Genomic DNA, 20921 nt, shown 5'->3' on the forward strand with positions numbered 1-20921 from the left:
ATATGTTCCAGAAGGAGAAGCACGTTTATGTGTTCTTCAAGCACGTCATGACTTTCCAGCAGCAGGGCACTTTGGATATAATAAGACTTTGGAACTCATATCAAGAGATTTTTGGTGGCCACAAATGTGGAAGTCAGTCAAAGACTTTGTACAATCATGTGATATTTGTTCAAGATCAAAAATTCCTCGTCATCGACCTTACGGACTTCTTCAGCCATTACCTATACCAGAACAACCATGGTCTTTTGTTTCTATGGATTTCATCACAGATCTTCCAAGCTCAAGATCTTATGATTCTATATTTGTGATAGTAGATCGTTTCACCAAGATGGCACATTTTGTGCCATGTACAAAATCTATCACAGGTGAAGAAACAGCTAAGCTTTTCATTGATAATATCTATCGCTATCATGGATTATCTAAAGATATCATATCGGATAGGGGAACTCAATTTGTGTCAAGATTTTGGAGGACCCTTTTCAAGATTTTAAAAGTGGACATAAAGCTATCTTCGACTTTCCATCCTCAAACTGATGGACAAACAGAGCGCGTAAACCAAGTCTTGGAGCAATATTTAAGGTGTACTATCAACTACCAACAAGATGATTGGACAACCCTTCTGCCATTGGCAGAGTTTCGTTATAATAATACGGTACATTCCTCCACGCAACAAACACCTTTCTTTGCCAATTATGGCTATCATCCACGACTTGATACTTTTGATTTTTCAAAAGTTGATAATCCTGCAGCAGAAGATATGGCAAATCAGTTGTCAGAGTTACATGCAATAATGAAGACGCAATTGAAGGAAGCTCAAGAACGACAAAAGATAAACGCAGATCTATATCGTAAGGAGCAACCACAAATCAACGTGGATGATAAGATATGGCTACTTCGTCGCAATATCAAGACTACACGACCTTGTGACAAGTTGGACTATCGTAGGCTTGGCCCCTTTTCTGTTTCTGAACAGATCAACCCAGTTGCATATCGGTTACATCTACCGGAGTCAATGAAGATCCATCTTGTATTCCACGTGTCTCTTCTTGAACCATATAAGACAGTGGATATACAAAGAAGAAGACAATTGCCACCGCCTCCTATAGAAGTAGATAATAATGAAGAATTTGAGGTGGGAGAGATATTAGACTCAAGGCGGGGCCGAAATAAGCTGGAATATCTTGTTCATTGGCGCGGATATGATATTAGTGAACGCACATGGGAGCCATCCAGGAATCTAGCAAATGCATCAGCTAAAGTCAAAGTTTTTCATCAACGACATCCATCGAAACCAAGATGAAAATCTCTCTTATAAAAGAGACAAGATTGAGGCAAGATAACATTCAATTTCCTATCCTTGTTTATAACTTCTTTGCATTTGTGAAGCTAATTAGATGGAGAGCCAACAACCAGCGGATTCAACTCAAGAACCTTTGTTTGCTGACCTACCGGACGAGACATTACGATTGTCACAACCTTCAAGACGACGCAATCGAGATGAACATCTTCAAGAACGACATGTTCTTCCTCGAATAGATGGTGAGATACAACGCGTTTGGTATCACGATTTGGGAAGGGACTCCCGATGTTTGGTGATTTTGCTAGAGGTAGGAACAACTCCAGATGGTGTTCCAAATATTCTATCCGAAGGAAGTTACGAAGGCCTCAACAATGATCAAATAACTGGGTGGTCTTCCCGCCCTAGTATGGGATACTACCGATGGTTGAGAGGCCCTATCAATCATCTTCGAAGAGAACAGAGATCAGAATATGTGGCGAATACAATTCGCCGCATCATAGATTTCTTCAACATATGATGATCGCTCCTCGTGGAACTCGTCTCTAGAAGGGGGGGTAATGTCACGGCCATAATCATGTAAGCTAATAATTACATATAGGAATAGGTAGAAGTAAGTAAAAGTAGATAAAAGTAAGTTAATTCTATAATATTTAATATAGAAGCTTCCTAGAAACTTCCTAGACGTTGCTTTGACTTCATAGGTGTCTTTAATTGACTTTTTGGATTAGAAACGTGGTCAACAAGTTGGCCATGTGCCACACATGTTGTTAGCTTGAAGATCAAGCTAACTATGTGGCCCACACGTAGAAAAACTTGCCTTGTAAGTCAAGGCATGTGTCCTACAAAGTCAACACATATTGGAGGTCCTATAGAACGTCGCCACGTAGCCCCTAGTTAGATAGTATATATAGAGACAAGAGTGAAGGCTTCTTCACTCTTGTCAACTCCTTTCTTGCTTCTAGTCTAGTTTCAAGGGTCTCTAGTTTTCTTGTCTTTTGGCAATAGCCATTCTAGTTTCTCTTTTCAATATACATACTTATTATTCATATTTTGTTACTTTTCTTTGAGTGAAGGCTTACTTGTCTGAACTGTTTTTTCATCGAGTTCTTGTCCTTGACACATGGACATACACATGTTAACCAATAATTACTTATATGATTTAGATAATAGTAGATAAAAGTAAGTCAATTCGATAATATCTTTTATATAAGCTTCTTAGAGGATTCATAAATGCTACTTTGACAATATACGTGTCTTTAATTTACTTTTTAGATTAGAAACATGATCAATAAGTTGGCCATGTGCCACACATGTTGGTAGCTTGAAGAACAAGCTAACTATGTTGCCCACATGTAAAAAACTTGCCTTGTAAGTTAAAGCATGTGTCCTGCTAAGGCAACACATATTAGAGGTCCTATAGAACATTGTCATGTAGCTCCTAGTTAAATAGTAAATATAGAGGCAAGAATGAAGCCTTCTTCATTCTTGTCAACTCTTTTTCTTACTTTTAGTGTAGATTTAAGAGTCTCTAGTTTCTTTGTCATTTGACAATAGCCATTCTAATTTTCTTTTAATATACGTACTACTTAATTTTTATTTTGTCACTTTTATTTTGACATAGATTTTTCAAGTTTATGCATCCTCTTCTAGTTCATGTCCTTGACAGGTAGTATTATGAAATAATCAAAATCAAATATGTATAAAAATACTTTTTTTGGTATTTCTAAGTTCATTGTCATTTTTTTAATTCATTTTTTAAAATCAATAAATATAAAAAAATGATAGAAAATATAAAACTAATAGACAATATTGTATTACTTATAACCAAAATTATTAAAATAAACTAAAAATAATTAAATTAAAAAATTAAAAAATACTTGTGTATTATTATGATTTCTTTCATAGCTTTATATCAGAAATTTTTCAATTAAAAATACTAATTTTTTTTATATATTCAATTACTAGTTGTATTCATTTTTAGTTTTCTAAATTATAGTTTTAATATTATTATAATATATTCAATTTTAGTAAGTAAATTATACCATATTTTAGTTACAAATGTTCATTATTATTATCATTATTATCATTCTTTCTATAAGTATTTTGGTGTTATAATATTATATATATATATATATATATATATAAAGATATATATAAGAAATGATACTGCAACTACTAATTTTGTATATATAATGAGCAAATATTAGCAAAAAGAAGTTTAAAATGTTGGATATAAAAATAAATCAGATCAAATTTGCTTTCGTTTATTAGTTGGATCTTTCAGTTTTTACATATTAAGAATAAGATTATATAAAAATTTACATTTTTTTATACAAAATTTAATATTTACAAACATAAAAATATATCTTAAAAGAAAAAATTGATAATTAGATTTATGAATTATATTTTATCATGTAAAAGTATTAAATAATAAGTCGTTTTGGGTGTTTATAATATAAATGATATTTCTGTCATTACAATGTCTTTTATGGTATTATTTTTAAAAAATAAAATAAATTAAGAATGAATACATTTTTAAGATTTATTAATTTATATTTAACCATTTATAAATATATATATATATATATATATGTATTTATAATCAAAAAAATTTGTGATACAAAAGAAAATGAGGTAAAAGATTCTTGAAATGCATCAATTTTGTTTACAATTTACTTTAGCTTCGAGAATGATTAGTCAAAAATAGTTGTTTGTATGTATAAATGTAATGAAATATAATTATTTTTAAATGAAATTAATTTCTTTAAATTTTTATAGTGCTTTGCTTTGGTAATGCATTTAACAATAAATTGTATATTTGATGTCATCACAAGCACGTTAAATTGCATTGCATATCAATCAGTTATCATTTCAGCTTATTCAAATAAATCTGGATTAAGATCATTGGGATGGCAAAGTGAGTTCATTTAAGCTCGAAGGATTTATAAAAGTGGAAATTTACATCCTATAAAATAATATATGTCCCAAAATAAACATTCTATTAGGTTTTGTGCATAATATTAACGGCATTCATCCAAGTAAACGCCGACGAGATGTACAGCCACGTTCATCCATGGCAATGCCTGGATGGAATTAGAATGACCGAGAGAAGGGGACCGGAGCTGGTTTTCCGTTCATCCATGGCAATGCCTGGATGGAATTAGAATGACCGAGAGAAGGGGACCGGAGCTGGTTTTCCGTTCATCCATGGCAATGCCTGGATGGAATTAGAATGACCGAGAGAAGGGGACCGGAGCTGGTTTTCTGTTCATCCATGGATGTATGTGACGTTCTAGAACGTTGAGTATTTCTGGTCACGTACCAAACCCTATACCGCGTACGTTGCTCTGTGTGAGCTGCGCTCTGAAACCCTAATGGCTCTCAGAGTCGCAGCAACAAATACTTGCCCCTCCACATCAGGTTCTTTCTTTCTCGTCTTCCTCCGCTGCGGCGTAGGTGACTCTACTATTTAGCGTCTTGCGTTGTCGTGATGTTGGTACACATAGTCTCGTACGGGAGAGTTCTTAGCTAAGTGCATTGCTTGTTGTGCCGAACTATTTACCAATCCTGCGGAGGTGTCGTGTTTTTGAAGTTTGCCCCGAGTGTCTGACGGTAATCTTCTCGTTTGTTTGGCGGCAGATGTGTTTTCCATTGATAGGGTTTTCTGTCAGTTTTTAGGGTTTATCTTGTATATTTGGTCTCTTATGGGTTAACTTTTGAACGAGGTGAGCCCCTCTTTGCGTTCGGAACTGTACCATGTCATATGGCTGTGAAGAAACTTAACTGAAAGCATTCGCTCCCATGGGTGCTTTTACTGTTGCTCTTCACAAACATAGTACGTGTTGATATCAGCTGGTTTCTCGTATCGGTGGGAAGTCATGTTAAACTACGGCACTAAATGATAAAGAAAGTGTTAGGATAACGGTGATGTGGAAGGTGGGAGCATGCATCGTAATCAGCCCCCTGCGGTTTTGGCAAGGGGCGCTACTGATTACCAGATGCAAAGAGAGATGCAGAGTTCGTTGAGTCGTTTGGGCGATTTCATCTGAGCCCGATACGAATTAAGAACTGCTACAGTATTACAGATTTTTCAGTTGGTTGCACGGTCTCGTAGGTTGTATGTCTAGGTGTTGGGAAGGGTCGGTGATGATGAAACATTGACAAGCATATAACTGAGTGGCAACGCCACATGTTGATTCATTGGATCCTGAGACTTTTTCCCGAGGGTCAGTGTGCTGTGGGTGGCATGATCCGTGATGAAGAAGGTTCCTGCAACTAAGTTGCGTGAGTTAATCGCTATGATTGCTTAGGACCGAACTGCCTTCCTTCTGAGACTAATGAGTCGCCAGTGACAAGGATACCTTAAATCTGAACCTGCAGCAGTCTTCTCTGCTTAAGAGGAAGCACTGTCGCACTGGCCCGTGACGATATCTACACAGAAGGTGGGGAGTGTTGATGTATGTCCTCACGAGGAAAAGCGCCATTAGTTCTGCATATCTCAGCACCACATACGAAGTAGGAAATGGTAAAGCACTGCATTATTATGAATGCAAGAATTAAAGAAACCCCACCGTCAGTCGACCTAAATATTAACTTCCATTACAACAGATAAAATCGGATGTAATAAAAATAAGCTTAATTGAAACTGTGATCGACCATTCAGTTCCTAATTTAAAAATAATAAAGTACACTGAAGAAATCAAATAAACATGTAATAAAAGTTAGGAAGATACAGTCTCCCAAATCAAAACTTGGAGACTGGTTTAAACTAGAGTAATATAACCTTTCTTGTTTAGCATCTTTGATTCTGTCAAATATCCAACTCATAGTGTTTTGTATTGCAGAAACTCAATTTCAAAATCTAAGTTACTAAATTATTTGTTACTGTAGCTTCTGCAAAAACATCTAATTTTCTTAAGGGTAGTTTCCGCTTTCTTACCCAATGACACGATGTGTTAAAACCAGTTGTTATACCGGTAACCGTTGTGATGAATATTGAGGTATATTAGAACGACAGTTATATAATATCGCTAAAATTACAAAAGAACTTTTGTTTGTAAAATTAGATGGTTATTTCTTCTATTTAATACAACCTAAAAGCCCACATCCTATTCCTACAACAAGACAGTTTAAAAAGAACGCACGCCACAAAAGATAATCATTCAATTAATCAAAAACAAATAATTTACAGTCGAAAATTACAACTTGCAATTTCATCACCAAACCTCACAATAATGAACACTACATCTGTAATGTCACCGTGCTCACAGTGAATGCCATTGTGAATTTTAGAAGAGCTAAAAGAACGTTATAGTGATATTAATGAAACCTGGTTTGCTCGAGAGCGTTTCTAAATGTGGCAAGTGAGACAGCATCAGACGTGACGATAACGAGGTCGAGGCTATTTATAACTACCCTCAACGGTCACGACCACCGGCGCGGGCGGCGTTTGTAGGCCCCCTTAACGGTCCCTTCTAAGAATGCCGCCCAGCCCGACTCAGCGCAGCCCGAAACTGGGCACTGTTTATTTTATTTTGTTTTATTTATTTATTTATTTTTCGGGGAGACCAGTTCCCGTGTGGATCAAGATACGATCGCCGCACCTCATCCATCTCACTGACAATTCGTCCAGAAATTTCCTGCGAATCCTCCTCCACGTCGCTGCAAAAGGAAGGAAGGAAGAAAGGAAGGCTCGGGTCCTCCTCCTCATGGCCCGTCGTGTTTGTTTGTAGCGTCTGTCTTCATCGGTGGTCTTGCCCCTGGTTTTGTTGGATTCCGTCAGGAATTGCAATTTCGGAAGCCTTGGCTCGGGTTTAGAATCTGAATTCGTGCTTCCCTGGAGCTGGATTTTGCTTTTCATTCACTAAGAGCAGTTGAGGTCCCGCTGTTTTGATTGATGGAAGCCGAAGTGATGGATATTCGGTTTTTTTAAGGTCTGAGAATTTGAGGACCAGGACGTGGTGGAGAAGGGGATATATTGTTGGGGACGTTCATGGCGATGGGTTCTGCGACGTGAAGAAGTTCGAGAATCCTTGTGCCGCTGTCGATAGTGTTTTTTGTCGCTTTTCAAGTGGAGATTTGCAGCGATTTTGCAGGCATCATGATGCTGGGTGTCAGAAGAGGAGACATGGGGACTTACTTCAAGAGGAGCCAGTTTAAGCCTCTGGTGTCCTCGTTTCGGGAAGATCCAGTTGGCACTGCCGGAACAGTGGCGAAGGTTGACTCCTTGATCGGAGTGGAGCTCGGCACTTCAATGAAATTATCCATTCTCAAGTTGGATGGCAGTCATTTTGGTATGTGGCTGTGGGGTTCTGTCGTTCCTGTTCAGGCGAGTTCATTATGTTAATTCCCTACATGCAACCAGGTCTATGGCTTTGTATATACCGTCGATTATTCCCCCAACTTCAGAGTTGCCGTCCTTTCCCTTCATATTGTATCTACTTTTATTGTAGCCTGGGGAGCCGCATGCAATGATACGAGCAGTACAGTTGACGTAGTAGAGCCGCCATTGGCTGGGATTGTGTTCCTTGCATTTCTTTCATTTTCTATTAACACCCACTTGCATATCTTGAGGTTTTTATTTTAAATCACTGCATTGTTTTAGTACAATCAGAAGCACTGTGTATATTATTTTGGTTCATGATATTTCTGAACTCGATTTGCCCTCCAGACGTAGTAGTGCTCACCAATTCTAGGGTCAGGGACCTGAAGCAAGCTGTCGTGAAGTATGTCGACCACTTGGAACAATCAGAGCTTGGTCACAAACGCATTTCATGGTGGGTACATCACATTCCATCGATTCCTGTTCGCGTGCTGCATGCTGCATGCTGAGATGTTTTCGCCCTGAAAATCCACCCCCAAATTCGAACTTCCAGACTCATAAAAGCAGAAAAGATGAAAATGGTGTTATTGTCAAGCATTAGGTTAGGGTACATGAGCTCTAAAGTTCCTTTACTTGATAATATTGCAGGCAACATGTCTGGGGGCACTTCTGCTTGTGTCATGGGACCGAGAAGCTTGTGGACGATGATGCTCGACTTGCCGGGTTTGGGATAAGAAACAACGATCAGGTGAGTTAGGCAACGCCTACTACTGTTGTGCAGTGACTGTCAAGACATTCTAAGCTTAACCGTTACATCTCAATTCTTCTTCGTAATGAATGAGTTGATGTGCTGCGTCGCACTTCTGTGCGTGTGTGTACCCTCAGCATGAACTTTGTTGCTCCCTTGCAATTGTTCGTGTCCTCTTTCATGCAATGTGCCTGGTGTAGTTCTCAAATTTTGATTTTTGTACAGCTGAGGTTTGAGCATCATGTCTCACTGAGAGACGAAGGTCAATATCTGCGTGCCAAAAAACGTCGCTTCTTTCATGGTCTCATCAAAACTGATCGGAAGACTCCTGCATCAACCGCCTCCTTCTCGTAATTGGACACACTTTGGGTCAACCTCGGCTTCACTGCTTGTGAGAGTAACATGGAGGTCATTGGGAATAATGCCAGCCACAATAAAGATTGTGCTGCCAGTAGAGTGCTATTAGAGACTAATTCTACATCAAAAATCACGAAAAATGAGTGAACACAGCACTACATAATTTCTTTGCGTTTTCATATGTGAATATGTCCATGTTTCTGCTGCTCCCGAATTCTTTATACACATATTTACATAATTATCTTGGATCCTGATTTTCTTTGGGGTTCTGGACGAAGTGAATAATGCATACTATCATTGTGTTGTGGAAGTCTCTGAGGATGTTAAGTTGGTAGCAAGCAGTATGACCTAATGTTAAGAAATTTTGGGCTCATGGCCACCTCCAACTCATCAATTTAGCTTCTTGCTGGAGTATGCTCCTACTTTGTCTTGTCTTTTACTTTTTCGCAGAGATCTAATTTGAAATTGCACACTGCGAATGTGAAATAGTATTGGCTTATGTTCTCTTATCGGCCTCTGAATTAGAGGTTCCTTTTCGCACAATCATCATATCTGCTTTTGGTTTCAAGTTAGCAAAACAGCACACTTTGCACTGCAAATGTTGTGTTCTTTCAGTGAAATTTCAATTGAGATCAATAAGTCGTTGCTAGAACAAGGCACAAGATTAAATTGATAAACCCGCTGCCATTGCTACTTCCATTACACAACCATTCTTGACAATCATGACACAGGTTTGAAGGCAGAGATTCCATTTTCGATCACTTGAGCATTTCAGCAGCTGTAAAATGGAAAAAAAAAAAAAAAAAAAAAAAAAAAACATGTACAGAAATAGAACTGAGGAGGATTCCAAACGTTTTCACACAATTTGGCCCAAAAAAAAAAATTATATAAATGTTTTAGCTAAAGTTTCTCTTCAACCTATTTCCAATGTATAGGCCTACCTAATTTTGACTAGTGGTGGATTACAAAACTAAGAATCCAACTTTTACAAAATTGTGATGTACGGCATCTAACTATACTATTATTCTACCCCAACCAATTAATAATTAATACCTATTGATAGTTTTTACAAATCCATTTTGTATACAATGAATTTTATTTATTGCTTGTAGCTTAACATTATTTTAACAAGCCCACGACCTATTTCTAGTTAACGGAAATAGAATTTTTTTTATCATTGTCAAACCTAATCATTGAACTACAAAAAATAGCACACCCTATATGTTGGAAATGAAAGGATGGTTGGCAATAGATCAATTACTTAGTTTTGATAATGATTTAATGTAAGGAAGCTGATCCATTATTGACCACCCTCTATTTTTGACCTATAAGGTGGGATATTTTTAAGGCCAACCACCTATTGTCAACCAATTTTGACATTTTGTAGTTGGAAATAAGTTAGAAGCCTAGCGAAAATGGTGTTAAACTAGGAAAAATATAAACAATTTATTATACATTGACTTGGTATATGTGAATTATTAAAAATCATTTTTGCATTAATGGAGTTGTCATGTGCGGGGGTTGATTATGCATTGGTAAATCAAGGAGTTATTGGAGCACGATTAGAAGATGGAGGATGTGAGAGATATTGTTTGGAGATAAGAAGAAATAGAAAAAAATGGTAGCAAAAATTCAACTCAAATATAGTGGATTATTTACAACTAGATATTTAAATTTTTTTGCTTCATCTATAAATTTATATGTGTAGGTAGCATAGAATTAGATGAAGTTTGATAGCATAATTAATACATCATGATTTTGTTAAAGTTGGATTCTTAATTTTACAACTTTCTATGTTTTTGATTTCTATTTTCTTACATAGAAATATTTTTATTCTAAAAATAATAGATAATTTTATTTTTATAATATTTTATTTGAATAAATTTGAAATTATTACAAAGAATGTATTTCGTATCATAATAAAAAAACTTTAAAATTGAATACAAATTACTGTTATTTTTTTTTCACTTTAAAAATTATTATCATAATAATTTTAAGTGCAATTGATTGTATATATTATAAGATTGTAACCAATTTAATATATTATTTAATTTTTTTTATCTTATTTAAATTTATTATAATATAAATTAAAAAACTAACCAATAATTGTAGATACTTGTAGCTACGAATTGATTGAATTATGCAAGCTTTGTAATATATAATATACCTAATACTACTATAAATATTGAATTTAGATCTAACAATGAAATATTTATTGTTAAACAAGCATTATAAGGTCCTTCAATTTTAAAGTTGTATTATGTAGATTAAAAAGAAGAAAAAAAAAAAAAAAAAAAAAAAAAAAAAAAACACACATATACACACAATATAATACAACATAATATGATAATGAATCTTAGATATAATGTATATGATTTTTCTATCAAAAAAATAAAAATATAACAATATAAGATGTTATAATTCTTTTCATGCCTTGAAAAATTATTAAGCAAGAATGGATGTAGGTGATTTGGAAGCTCATCTTTTTTCTTTGACTCTCTTTTTCTCTTTCTTGGTAAAACATTAATATGTAAGGTTTTACAATGTGATAGGTATTGAAAAAAATACAAGGTGATCTTTTGCATGTATATGATCTACTTCTACTATTGTAAAGTAGTTAACTATGTCAAGTGTTAGTTTTTTGAATTGAATAGATTAATAGATCCTACTACAAAGTATTTTTTTTATAGAAGTTCAATGAATATCAGTATTAAAATTACTTATATGTAATAAGATTAATATATTTATATAATTCAAAAAAATGAGTAGATTTTATAAAGTTTATTTAGTTAAGAGAGGTGTAAGCAAAAGAATTACAATTCCTTGATTATGCATGATTCTATCATTTTTTTATCATTAAATCACATGGTTGATTAATTAGTTGTATGTTTTAATATGCCCTTTTAATCATGCTGTGATATGGTTGATATTTCTCTTTCAAGCAAACCTTGCAATAGAAGGTTTTCGACAAGCTTTGATTCAAATAGTGATTTTGTGAACATATTTGCTTACATAATGGTTGTAGAGCAATAGCAAAATTAAACTTTGTTGAAGTTTGCAAACTGCCATATAAAATAATATCAAATAACAATATATTTGGATTATAAAATTTGATTATGCAGAATGATACAAAAGCAGATTGGTTCTTATAATGGATTAGGGTTGATTGCTTTAGGATTTCATCTTGCTCAAGATCTTCAAGTAAATAATATAGACAAACCAATTTGGAAGCAGTAATAGCTATTGCCATGTATTTCGTCTTAGGGCTAAAAAAAAGCAATTAAAAGCTAGTAAATAGAGCTCCAATTAATAATATTATGAGAAAAAAATGTATATAAATATAATATATATATATATATATATATATATATATTTGGATGTTGAGCAATATTCATTGATCTCATCAATACAATCCATGTTACTAAAACCATATATAGATTGGTGATACACGGTTTATATAAAAACCAAGATTTCTATATAGATAGCAAAAAATATGCTTATAGGCATGAATATAAGTGGACTTTAAGCATGAATATGCATGTACTAAATCAAGATACTAGTTGCAAAAAAAAATGTTGAGTCATATATATTGCAACTTAATTCAAAGATTTGATAGTATTTACATATAAAAAAGTAATACTTTATTAGTATTCTATTAGAATAGTGAGATAGTCCATAATTAATAAGCAAGTATTGGATGAAATTGGAGTTGAGATTTGATACACATCGAGATTAAGTTGAACAACAAAAGTAAAGATGAGTCAAATCAATTAAATCCAAACTATTGGTGATAATGTTTTATTATAATCTAGCTTCATGATCTAGTTGAATCTATGAGCAACAAGATAGACTTTAAAGCAATCTACTGTTATAAGCTTTTCATTTTGATTTTAAAAATCTACTTGCATGTTATTAACTTAGAATAAGAATGAAACTTTGTGAATGTCTAGAAAGAAATGATAATGTGAGAATTCAATTCTTTGGTAATTTCTATTTTTAAATAAAAGTTGTCAAAAGAATTTATGGCTTGAGCATATATCATAGGTTCTATTGGCATATCTTTGACTATTACTAATGCACAATGAATGCATAAGGATTTATTGGTTTTGGATGTGACAAATATACATATTTATTTTCATTATGACCTAGATAATATGAATAGATAGAAGTATGTAAAAATAGATTAATTTGATAATATCTTATAGATAAGATTTTTAGAAACTTTGTAAATGCGGTTCCACCTTTATACATGTTTATAGGTGATTGGTAGGATGAACACTTGACTACAAGTATTCAACAAGTTAACCAAGTAACATACATATTGAAAGCTTGTAGTACAAGCTAATCATGTAGTGTACATATAGAAAACTTATCTTGCAAGTTAAAACAAATGTCTTCTAAATTAAATATATGTCAGAGGTCCTATAGAATGTTGTCATATAATTCTTAGTTAGATAATATATATAGAAATAAGAGTGAAGGCTTTTCACTCTTATTAATTTTTTTCTTATTTCTAGTCTATTTTTAAAGGTTTTTAATTTTTTTGAATTTTAAAAATAGCCATTATAATTTCTTTTCAAATATACATATTTTAATATATTTATTTTATCATATTTTTTTTAAGAAATATCTTATTTATTTATTTACCTTCAACAAGTTCTTATCCTTGACAAATTGACAAGAGTCCACTTATAACATAAAAATCTTATCTTTTCTTGATTAAGAGTGGATTATCTCTTTTTCTTGATAAGATAGAAGCATATTAGAAGTTACAAATTACCTTCTTTTAAATTGATATTATTCTTAATATTTTTTTTGTTCTCAATTCCTCTCTTCTGTTTATTTTGAATGATATTAAATATCTTTTTTTTTTTTGTATTATCATAACAAAGCTTATTGAAATAAAGAGTAAAATGGTACAAATTTGAGAACAATTAAAGGAGTTAATGACTGTAATGTGTCAATTCAATTTACCACCACAAAAAGCAACACAATTGATAAGAAGTAAAGATATAGAAATGATTGGAGCTGCTTCAATATTTGCACCAAATCATGTTACTCTTCATATGGTGGACCTTGTTCAAATATTAAAGAACCAAGAATTTCTTTGCATAAAAATTTTCATGGCAGAAGATTAAAATTTCAAGGATTCATTAATCAAGTACAACTAGTGATTGAACTTCAATTTCAAAACTATCTAATTTTATGATTACAAGTCAAATTTATTGAAACACTACTTTTAGATTTTGTATTGTTATAATTTTCATCTTTTTTTAAACAATATGATTCAAAATTAGATATTTAATAATACTAAAATAATTAACTTTGTTGTGAAGTGTAATAATTGGATTTTTGAAATTTGATCTAAGAATTGCATAAGTAGACCATAATATTATTACAATTTGATGGCAACACCAACATCTTTTCAACACATATATTTGAAAGCAGAGAATAAGCAAAATAATGTAGTATATTTCAAACTTCTTATTGAGTACAAAAAGTCTTATCTTCATTGGAAAGGATTATGCCTATATTGTAAACAATTTAAATATACTACTCAACATTGTCAAAAGAAGGAATGCAACTAAAAAATGAAGAGTATGACTATTAAAGAAAGCAATATGTTAACATTTTCTTTCCTTAGAATCCTTTCCTTATTTTACAATAGATATTAGTTTAGGACCTAAATATTACAAAGTCTTTGCCTTGTTGGATTCAAGAGCCTCACCTTGTTTCTTAGATAAAAAAATTATTAAAAGATATAATATGTTTTTGGTAAAAAAAAATAAACCTATTCATGTAGAAATCATAGATAGTCATCCGTTGTCTTTTAAAATATTACTAATAAAATTTTTTCTATAAAAATAACAACTCATAGTAATAGTAGCTTTATAATATTTAATTTTATTAAATCTCCTTCTAATCTAGTTATTTTAGATTTATTATAATTAAAAAAATATAATCCTTAAATAAATTAGATTTCTAATAGTCTTGATCTTTTTAGAATTTAATTAAAAGTATTATTAATTAAGTAAAAAATCATAAGTCTAGTATAATCAAAGTTATATTTGAAGATGCAAGGACTTTTTTACATGCTTCAAAAGAAGGATTATCTTGTATTATTTATACCACATTTGTTTCTAATGGTGAAAAAACTTCAAGTAGTATTTTAAGTTAATATTAAGATTACTTTGAAAAGAAGAATGCAAATGCTCTTTCAAAACATTCTCCCTATGATTGCTTAATTGACCTTCAAAAATGAACTAAACCACCATTTGAATCAATCTATAGTTTATCAAAAAATGAGTTGGCTAAATTCAAAGAATATATTAAAAAATACTTGATTAAGAATTTTATATGGCATTCAAAATTCTCAACAAGAGTTTTTATCTTATTTGTAAAGAAAAAAGATAGATCCTTGTGGATGTGTGATGATTATCAATGACTCAATAAGATCACTATCAAGAATAGATACCTTCTATTTTTGATATCTAGACTTCTTCATCAATTGAATTAAGCCAAGATCTATACAAAAATAGATCTACAAAGAACATATAATATAATACATATCAAAAAAGATAATGAATAGAAGACTATATTTTGAATGAAGTATGGACATTTCAAATCCAATGTCATGTCTTTTAGACTCACAAATGCACTTATAACTTTTCAAAATTTAATGAATAATGTCTTTTGAGAGTTTTTAGATAATTTTATTATCTATTATGTAAAAAACAACTTTATCTATTCTAAAAATATAAAGATCATGAACTTCATATTTGTCATATATTACAAAACTAAGAAAACTAGGACTCTATGCCAAGATAGAAAAGTATATATTTTATATTATTTAAGTTAATTTCTTAGAAAATATTATTTTAAATTATGGATTTATGATGGATCCTTAGAAAGTATAAATTATCATGGATTAGAAGATTTAAAAAATAATAAAAAATATTCAATATTTTTTAAAAAAGTTCAATTATTATTAGATCTTTATCAAGAATTTTTTTCAGGTTACAGCTCCACTTATATATTTGACTTATAAAGACAAACTTGAGTAGAATCAAGATACAAAAGCAACATTTTAAGCTTTCAAGACAAATTTTATTTTTATATTATGTCTACTTTTTTAAGCCATTTTTTTATAGAAACAAATATATTAGACTTTATTTTGGATGTTGTACTATCTCAAGTAGGAGCAAATAAAAAACTTCAACTAATAGCTTTATATTTAAATTTTTTTTTAATAATTTACATAAACTATAAGATCTATGACAAAGAATTTTATACAATTATGGATTTATTTCAAGAAAAATATTACTATTTAGATGGTGCTTTTAATTCAATCACCATTTTTGTGTAATAACATGACTATATAATGAAAATTAAAAATATAAAAGTTATTATAAAAGAGCTTTAATAAAAAATTGTAGTAAAAAAATAAGTATAAAAGATAGAAAGGTAGTGAAAGATTTAGTCTTAATGTTATTTTTTTGTAGAATAGACTTCTATTTATCTTGTAGAGGCATAAATGAACAAAATCAAAGAAAATGAGATAATAAATTGATATAGGCATGTTTAAGAAATAATTAACAATAAGATAAAGCAAAACTTACCTCAAATTATTAAAGACTAATATTTGGACAGGACCAATTTTTAATCTGGATTGAAATCAAAACTTGAGGCATAAAACCATGTCCATATGGCCACTTCAAGGTTCTTTGGTAGATCAAAGAGTGGAATTTGAAAGAAAACTTAAAGAGAGATTTTTGAGCATTAGTTTTATATCAATTGAGTCAATATTGAGTTTTTGAAGAAGTTTTCAAAGTTAATAATGTTCTTAGTTGGTTTAGATTTTGAGAAATAAAAACATGTTTACAAATTTGAGAGTTTCTTGAGTATTTTGGTATATGTATAGGTAAATTTCAGGCAATGTGTTGGTGTACTAGTTATAAATGTGAGTGCAAATTTTTAGATCAATCAAATATTTAGGTCAAAGTATATAAAGGTTTTTGTAGATTGAGGTCTTAATAATTGGAGTTTGAAGATTAGCAAGTATTTCTAAGATCTTAAGCAATCTGTCAAATGGATTGAAATGATTTTTTTTTTTTTTTTTTATTAATATTAGACTTAATTTTTAATGTTTGGATGAAATTTGAAAGCAATTCAACGATTCAAGAAGGAAGTATTGGTGCTAGAAGTTCAATATTTAGATTGTAGTAGGAGACCACCCAACTCACGATTGGATTATCTTACATTTCTTCATGTTGGTAAGTGCAATTGATTTCATCTTTCTTGTACTTGTTTCTAACTAAGATGTTAAGAAGTGTAAAAATTTTGACTTGATATCAAAAGTTTGATAATTAGTTGTTGAATTTCCATTTTGCTATAGGATTTAATTTAGGATTTTCTATAATTTGGTTAGGACTTAGGATTTGGTCTAGGATTTTGTTAGGATTAGGATTTTTTTGGGATTTGGTTTAGAACTTAACTTTAAATTAATTAAGGATTTCTTAAGGTCTATCTAGGATTTAAGATTTTATTAATATTTCATTAGGATTTGATTTAGAATTTGGTTTAAGTACAATTAGGATTTTAATTAGGATTTAATATAAAATTAATTAATATTCAATTAAGATTTCTATTTTTAGTATTTTTAAAAGATTTTTATTATTTCTTTAAAGTTTTTTTTTTATATTTTTATAAGATTTCTTGTTATTTTTCTTTGACATTAGTTTAAGACTTCTTTTTGTTTCTTTTATAACTTCTTTTAAATTTATTTTAGTTTGGCCAAAATTTTATTAAGATTATTAAGGTTTATTTAAATTTTATTTAAGATTTTATTAGATTTGGTAGGATCATTGTTGCATTTCTAGTTATTTTCCATAGCTAGATGACTAGTGCATTTTCAAATAAGAACACACATAATACAACACCATATATATAAATCACAACAATCTCGAGTATTTTAGGTCAACTCATATTTTGAATTATTACAAAGTATAGTAAAAAATATTCTTGTCAAGATTCAAATTCAAGATCACTTATTGAATAAAAAAACAACATGATTTGTCAGATGTTATTTCTAAACAATTTCAACTTGCAAAAAAAAAAAAAAAAAAAAAAAAAAAAATGTAACTTTTTATTAATAGTAGACAATGTTTTTTTAAAGATATATCAATTTTATTTCTAAACAATGAAATCAACACTAATTATTGATTCAACTTATTTTAAGCAAATTCAATCAAGTATATCTTGTAATTCTCTTATTTGTGATATTGAGAATAATTCTTCAAACTCTCATAATACTTCTAAATTTGAATTCAAGAACAATCTATTCTATTTCAAAAAACTTTTATATATTCTAAAAGATGAAGCATAATTATAAGGTCTTCAAGCTTATTACAAATTTCTAATTATAAGATATTTTGAATATAATAAGACTTTAAAATTAATTTTAAGAATTTTTTAGTGGCTTCAAATGTAAAAAGCAATTAAAAACTTTATACAATCATATGACATTTGTTATAGATTAAAAACTCCTTGTCATCAATCTTAAGAACTTTTTCAGCCATTACTATTTTTGAAACAATTATAGTCTTTTATGTCTATGAATTTTATTACAAATCTTTCAATCTTATATTTGTATGATTCTATATATTTGATATTAAATTGTTTCATCAAGATAACACTTTTGTATCATGTATAAAATGTATCATAAGTAAAGAAATAACTAAGGTTTTTTTTAACATCTATTGATATCATGGATTATTCAAAGATATTATATTAAATAGGTAGATTCAATTTATATCAAAATTTTAGAAAATTATTTTTAAGATTTTAAAGATAGATATAAAACTATCTTTAGCTTTCTATTCTCAAACTAATTGATAAGTGGAGTACGTTAATTAAGTTTTGGAAGAATATTTGAGGTGTACCATCAACTATCAACAAGATGATTAGATAATTCTTTTTTTATTGATAGGGATTTTTTATAATAATATGATACATTCATCTATTCAATAAACATCTTTTTTTGCTAATTATGATTATTACCTATAACTTAATACTTTTAACTTCTTAAAAGTTGATAATCTTATAATAAAAGATTTAACAAATTTTTTATCTGAGCTATATACAATAATAAAGGTATAATTAAAAAAAAATCGAAAATAAAAAATAATTAACATAAATTTCTATTGTGAAGAACAACCTCAATTCTACATTGGCAATAAGGTATGATTATTTTGTCATAATATCAAGACTATTTGCTCTTATAACAAATTGGATTATTATAAAATTAGAACATTATCTATATATATATATATATATATATATATATATCTAATTACTTATCAATTTTACCTATTGAAATCTATAAAGATCTATGTTATATTTCACGTGTTTCTTTTTGAGCCATATAAGACAATAAATATCTAAAAAAAAAAGACAAATATTATTACTTTTTATAGAAGTAGATAATAATTAAGAGTTTGATATGGAAGAAATTTTTGACTCAAAGCAATGCCGACTTAGGTTAGAATATTTTATTCATTGGTATGAATACAATATTAGAGAATACACATGAAAATTAGCAAAAAATCTTACAAATGCAATAGAGAAGGTCAAAGCCTTTTATTAATGTTATCCATCAAAATAAATATGAAGAATCAATCAAATATTTGCTATATATAAAAAAATATTCAATAAAGATTGCATTCTATCTTTTATCCTTCATTGTGATTTTTTTATATTAGTAGAACTATTAAGATGGAAAATTAATTATCAGGAGATTCAATTCAAGAACTATGATTTTTTTACTTATTGAACAAGACATTGCAATTGTCACAACCTTCAAGACAATGTAATAGAGATGAAGACCTTGAAGAATGACATATACTTCTTCAAATAGATCGCAAACTATAATGCATTTGATATCACAATCTTAAAAAAGACTCCTAAAGTTTGGTGATTTTATTGGATATAGGAATGATTTATAATGTTATTATAAATATTTTGTTTGAAGGAAGTTAGAAAGGCCTTAATAATAATTAAATAACAAAACAATCTTTCTGCTTTAGAATGAGATATTATTGATGGTTGAAAAGACCTATCAATTACCTTCAAAAGAACAAAGATTAGAGTAAGTGTCAAATATAATTTATTGTATATTAGACTTCCTCAACATGTGATCATTGTTCTTTGTAGAATTTATTTTCAAAAGGAGGAGGAGAATAATTTCACAAATATATATATATATATATATATATATTCATAATTATTTAAATAATATGAATAAATAGAAGCAGATAAAAGTAGATTAATTTAATAATATTTTATAAAAAAAATCTTCTTAGAAGCTTCATAGATGTGGTTCCACTTTTATACATGTTTGTAGGTGATTGGTAGGATGAATACTAGGCAAACAAGTTAACCATATGTCACACATGTTAGTAGCCTATAGTACAAGCCTATCATAGGTCCTATAAAATATTGCCACGTAGCTCTTAATTAGATAGTATATATAGATGCAAGAATAAAGCCTTTTTACTCTTGTCATTTTTTTTTTTTTTTTTCATTTTTTTTTGCTTCTAATTTAATTTTAAGGTCTTTAGTTTTCTTATTTTTTGGAAATAACTATTTTATTTATTATATATATATATATATATATATATATTATTTCTATTTTATTATCTTTTAAAAAAAATATCTCTTTTTTGTATTTATCTTTATTCATTTCTTATTCTTAACATTAGGTGGTAGATGAAGCAACTCTAAATTGTAGTTCTTAGTAGGATTTTTAGGAATAAGGACATCTTTAGTAATAGAAGAAAATATTTAAATAAAAGCACTAGCAAAAAGATGAGATTTAGTCATAGAGAGATTAAAGTCAAAGGGCACCAATATTAAACAAAGAAGCTAAGTATAATAGCTAATGTGCAGCATTAATTCTAGATTACACTATGAGTCCAAAAAAGTTTGCAAGGTAAAAAAAACCATTAGGTACTAAGAATAGTGGTGGCGAGGAATGGGCTTCAAGAGAACAAGTTCAAGAGTGATGTTGGTCAAAACAATTTGGTACCACACTTTGAATAAAATAGTGGCTTATACAATTGCTTTGCTGGAATATTAATTTTGAAAATAGATTATATATGTTATTGCTTCTTTTTAGTAGGATTTGAATAACTTAG

General features: G+C 30.0%; 1 protein-coding gene across 1 annotated transcript; it reads left to right on the plus strand.

The window, feature by feature from the left end:
- The first annotated feature begins 7005 nt into the window (after window positions 1-7005).
- Window positions 7006-9016, plus strand: LOC112272800 (U11/U12 small nuclear ribonucleoprotein 25 kDa protein). The gene is made up of 4 exons (XM_024500914.3): window positions 7006-7593; window positions 7971-8076; window positions 8271-8370; window positions 8596-9016. Exons 1-4 carry the CDS (start codon window positions 7401-7403, stop codon window positions 8722-8724), a joined length of 528 nt encoding a protein of 175 aa, XP_024356682.1. The 5' UTR covers window positions 7006-7400; the 3' UTR covers window positions 8725-9016.
- Window positions 9017-20921: the final 11905 nt, after the last annotated feature.

This window comes from Physcomitrium patens, chromosome 19 (genome assembly GCF_059467195.1).
Source record: "Physcomitrium patens ecotype Gransden chromosome 19, ASM5946719v1, whole genome shotgun sequence".
Classification (NCBI taxonomy): domain Eukaryota; kingdom Viridiplantae; phylum Streptophyta; class Bryopsida; order Funariales; family Funariaceae; genus Physcomitrium; species Physcomitrium patens.